General features: G+C 42.6%; 1 protein-coding gene and 1 pseudogene across 1 annotated transcript in view; one reads left to right on the forward strand and one right to left on the reverse strand.

Moving 5' to 3' along the window:
• The window catches only part of LOC103259482 (importin subunit alpha-8), a 33,222-nt gene extending 29,980 nt beyond the window's left edge, over positions 1-3,242 (forward strand). The window contains 1 exon segment of the mRNA XM_008057145.1: positions 3,079-3,242. Coding sequence (XP_008055336.1) covers positions 3,079-3,242 — 164 coding nt within the window.
• On the reverse strand, positions 2,400-2,876 carry LOC110595561 (annotated as a pseudogene).
• Positions 3,243-5,154: the final 1,912 nt, after the last annotated feature.

Raw genomic sequence — 5,154 nt, forward strand, 5'->3', positions numbered from 1 at the left:
CTTTGATGACTTTTTTTCATCTGGGAAAACAAAAGTTGCTCATGAGGTTGTGTGAATAGGAAGAGAGGGGAACCAGGATCACACCATTTTTGGTCAAAAACCGCTAAGCACTCAATGCAATGTGGGCGGATATGTTTAACTGCCACACTGCAAATTACCCATCACGAAATGGGCAAATGTGTTGCAAGAATCTTAAAAAAACAAACAAACAAACAAACACAGAAGCAGAACGCAACCTCTCACAACACTATCTGATACACTGATGCCGATGGGTTCCTAGAACGCTCACCTAGCAGGAGAAGCCTGTACTGTAAGGGGTCTATCCACCAAAAGATGATGCTATATATATGTAGGTATTGGAGCAAAAGTCTCAAGAGTAAGGAAAATAGTGATTAGATTTCTAAATAGCTCTTGGTGGTTTAAATGATATGCTTTTCTGCAATAACTCTGATTTGGATTTTCCATCTTTAAAACTTTCACAGTACCTCTTCAATTACATAAGATAAGTGAATTAAAAGAAATGTTTCCTCCAAATTAAAACCACGCTGAGATACCACCTAACTCCAGTCAGGATGGCCCCATCAATCACTCAAAAAAACCCAGATGCTGGAGAGGACGCAGGGGAAAAGGAGCACTGCTACACTGTTGGTGGGATTGTAAACTAGTACAACCTCTGTGGAAAACAGAATACCTGGAGGAAGTCAAATCACTATGAAAAGGATCCCTTCACACACATGTTTATTGCAACATTTTTCACAATAGCAAAAACATGGAATCAACCGTGCTGCCCATCAAGAGAGGACTGGATTTTAAAAATGTGGTACATATACATGATGGAATATTATGCAGCCTTAAAGAAGGATAAAATTATGAACTTATGAACTTCACAACAACTGAGTATCACATGTTCTCACTCATAAGTGGACCTTGAACGATTATCGTAATGCTGTAAGAAAAGGATTGGCGGTAGTGGGAAATTGGTGGGGAGGGGGGAGGGATTGCCAGTAGTGGGAATCTGCCAGGGGTGGCACATCTCATCAACAAGGGTACCTGCATAATGAACATTTGTATACCTAACCCTAAATTGTACCTCACATCTCTTTAAAGAAAAAAAAGTACTCTTCACTAGCTATGTGTGATGGCTATGTCTGTAATCCCAGCACTTTGGGAGGCCGAGGAGAAAGGCTTAACTGAGTCCGCGGGTTCGAGACCCTCCTGGGCAACTTGGCAAGACCTTGTCTCTACAGTAAATCAAAAAATTAGCTGTGCATGTTGACACGCGCCTGTACTTCCAGCGACTTGGAAGACTGAGGTGAAAAAGGATTGCCTGAACCCAGCAGGTCAAGGCTGTAGTGGCCGTGAGTGTGCCACTGCACTCCAGCCTGGGCAACAGACTGAGACTCTGACACACACACATACACACACACACACACACACACACACACACACACACACACAGAGAGACACACACATACTATTTACTAAGAACTTGTGATACCTTCTAAGCCTTCTTTGTGCATCTTCTATAACCTAATCTCTGGGAGTTTATTGTACTTTTTATATTGTAACCAACCATTTTTTACCTGTCACCCCTAATAATCTTACTCATGAAAAGACTTTCTCTAAATCACATCTGTATCTTTAGTTTTGTGTGCCTCATCCATAGTATTTATGTAAGTGTTTGAGTGAAAAAATAGTCCTGGATGACTAAGCCAATGAGCCAGAGTTGAATTAAATCCACTCACATTCTTTGTTAACAGGGGCTTTATTATTTGCCATGGTGAGGCTTCTGTGACTAAGGGGTTCCTGTCTTATCTCGTCTTTCCGGGGTGTGCAGGGCCAGAACATCTACATTTGCGAAGCATTAATTGAACATTCTTTCAAATTATCCTTAAAATAATTTTTATTAATTCGAAGGAATATCACTAAATGATGATAGTAATATATTTACAGACCGTAATATATTTACAGACAGTAATATATACCTCTCATAAGCTGATGGTCTAGAAATGTATTTTGTACAACAAAAATAAACATATTTAGAAAAAAACAGACATAGTTATATTTTATATATAAATATGTGTAGCTGTTTTAATAATTTATATTTATATGCACATATGATACAGATCTATCGATCGTAGATACCTGAAGTGGGAGGAAGATCATGTAATTTTCTTTTTTTTTTTTTAAAGAGTTGACAATTTTATTTTTACATTTCACAATACAAATGAAAACTGTACTTGTTTTGTCCCACTTTTCCTCTCTAAAACTATTCTCTGATAGGAAGGGGGAGCAAGTCTTTCTTACATGCTATTAAGAAAACACTCAGTCACAGCGCCATGACCTTCGGGTGAAGTAGAACAAGTGCTATAAAACTGATGAAAGAGTCCTCCCCATCCTTATCTGTCTAGTCGAGTCATCCCAGGCCGAGTGGGCACCGTCATGGGATGGGCGGGAGATCTCATCCTCGGAGGCCCAGGCATCACTGGCATGTGGCCTCCCATGGGTGGCCTCATTCCAGGAGCAGGTCCCACTGGCATCATCCCGGGGGAAGAGGGCCCATCACTGGCATCATGGGAGGGCCCCCCATATGGGTGCTGGCATCAGACCAGGGCGAGGAGCACCCGGAAGACTAGGGGGAGGTGCGATCATCGCCCCTGCAGGAGCGGAGCAGAGAATGGAATAGGAGGGATCTTTCCTTGTTGAAGTGCAGCAGTCGTTTTGTCATTCAGGCTCTGAGCCTGCTCTTGCATCCATTTCTGAGAGTAGTCTTTCACATTCTCTTTGTGTTTCCTACCACTGCATTGGGTCTTTCTCACAGATGGAGAGTCATGGGTGAGGTACGTGTCGCAGTGGTCACAATAAAACTGAGGCATATTGCAAGCAGGCCATTGGCCACTCCGCTCCACCGTAATTTCAGACAGTTTGGGAAAAGTGAAACTGCCAACTACCCATTCTGGAATGGCAGGTTTTGATCTGATTCTACTGAAGGAAGCTCTCTTGAGGGCTGGCAGAGGTCCTACCTCCGAAGGGCTCCTGGCTGGGGCCTTATGTTCTCTTGTACTTGCTCACGGGGAGCAGAGAAACTGTCTGAGAAGGAACATCTGTGTCTTCTGATGGAAGAACTCAGAGGGATTGATAGAATTGAAGCTTTCTGACTTCAGGAGAACTGTCAGATTGACTGGACCGCTCTGAAGATCATTGAGAAATACTTTGGTGAGGTAAGTGACTTCAGAGCCTGAAGGGGTGTCTGGTGGGCTGCCTCAGTAAACAGTCCCCGGCTGGGGCCTGTGCTGTGTGAGGCAGGTGACTTGGCAGGCGGACTTCTCCCCTGCCACATCCCCTGAACTTTGCTCCTGGTTTCTCCCCCATCCATGTTGTATGCACTGCCTTTGAGTAGTGGCTTCTGGGTACTGGCTTCTAGTCCCATGGGAGCTTGTTCTACTGCCTCTGATTTAAAACTTCATTTTACTGGCCTTCTTTTGGGGAGGGGCATGGGGAGAGAGAAGATATGATACTAAAATGGCTTTTTATCCAAGAATGCAAACAGCAAAGGCAGCAGCTTTTGGAAACCATTTTTGCCACTTGCCAGTGCTGGCCAGTGTTTGGGAACGAATTCTACAAAAGGCTTGTAAGTTTTCTGCAGGAGCAGGGAATAATATCAGATGGCATTAGACATTTTAAAACTATTTTTGTGGTAATACATAATATAAAGTGTATACATTTATACATAATATATACATAATACTTTATACGTAATATAAAGTGTATGATTTTTTTTTTTTTTGAGTTAGAGTCTCACTCTGTCACCTAGCTGAATGCAGTGGCACAATCAGACCCAGCCTGCTGGACTCAGGTGATCCTTACGCCTCAGCCTTCCAAATAGTTGGGACTATAGGTACGCACCGCCATGCCTGGCTAATCTTTTGATTTATTGCAGAGACAAGATCTTGCCAAGTTGCCCAGGCTGTTCTCAAACCCCCAGGCTCAGCAATTCTCTTAACTTGGCCTCCCCAAGTGCGTGAGCCACTATGCTCAGCCTAAATAACACTGTGTTCAGTGTTACTAGAAAATTCACATTGCTGTGTAACCACCATCACTATCCATCTCTCAAACTTTCTCATCTTCCCAAATTGAAACTCCATCCCCATTAAACACTTACTCCCCATTACCCTTTCCCTCAGTCCCTGGCAATCACTCGTCTACCTTTTGTCTCTCTGAATTTGACTGTTCTAGGTGCCTCATATAAGTGGAATCATACAGTATTTGTCCTTTTGTGACTGACGTATTCTTACTTAGCATAATGTCTTCAAGGCTCATCCATGTTGTAACATATGTCAGAATGTCCTTCCTTTTCAAGTCTGAATCACATTCCACTGAATGTATATATCACATTTTCTCTGTTCATCGGTCAGTGTAGCTATTGTGAATAATGTTGCCATGGCTTTGAATGAACAAATGTCTGTTAGAGTTCCTGCTTCCAGTTCTTTTGAGTGTATACCCAGAAGTGGAATTGCTGGATGATATGTTGATTCTATTTTTAATTTTTGAAGAGCCACCGTACTGTTGTCCGTAGTGGATGCACCACTTTACATTCCTACCAACAATGTATGAGGACTCCCATTTTTCCACATCTTCACCAACACTTGCTATTTTCTGAGTTTTTGTTTTGCTTGGTTTGTTGGTTTTTTTTTTTTTGTAATAGTTATCCTAATGGGTATGAGGTGGAATCTCATTGTGGTTTTAGTTTGCATTTACATTAGATACTCTTCATACGAAGAAGGTGAGCTCGCAGTTCTTAAGTGGCCAAGTAAATATGGGACTAGGAGTTTACGGAGTGAATGACATTTCTGTTAAAAGTCAAACTTGAATTATCAGTAAAACCCAGGGCCATACGGTCAATATGAACAGGTGGGTGGTGGTGGCTAACTGGAGGTAACTAATCTTGGACCAAGAGGATGCTTTCAAAGCAGAAACGATCCAGAATGGTGATAAGAATGGTTCCCAAGAAAACCTCATAAATAGGAGACTCATGCCTTAAAGGGGGTTGGATCCCTGGGGCGTATCCAAGAGTTCCAGGTTAAAGACTTCTGATTTAGCCGGCCTTGGTGGCTCAGCCTGTAATCCCGCGCCTTTAGGAGGCTGAGGTGAGTG

The sequence above is a fragment of the Carlito syrichta genome, unplaced genomic scaffold, assembly GCF_000164805.1.
Source record: "Carlito syrichta isolate Samal-C Ts95f unplaced genomic scaffold, Tarsius_syrichta-2.0.1 Scaffold302779, whole genome shotgun sequence".
NCBI lineage: Eukaryota > Metazoa > Chordata > Mammalia > Primates > Tarsiidae > Carlito > Carlito syrichta.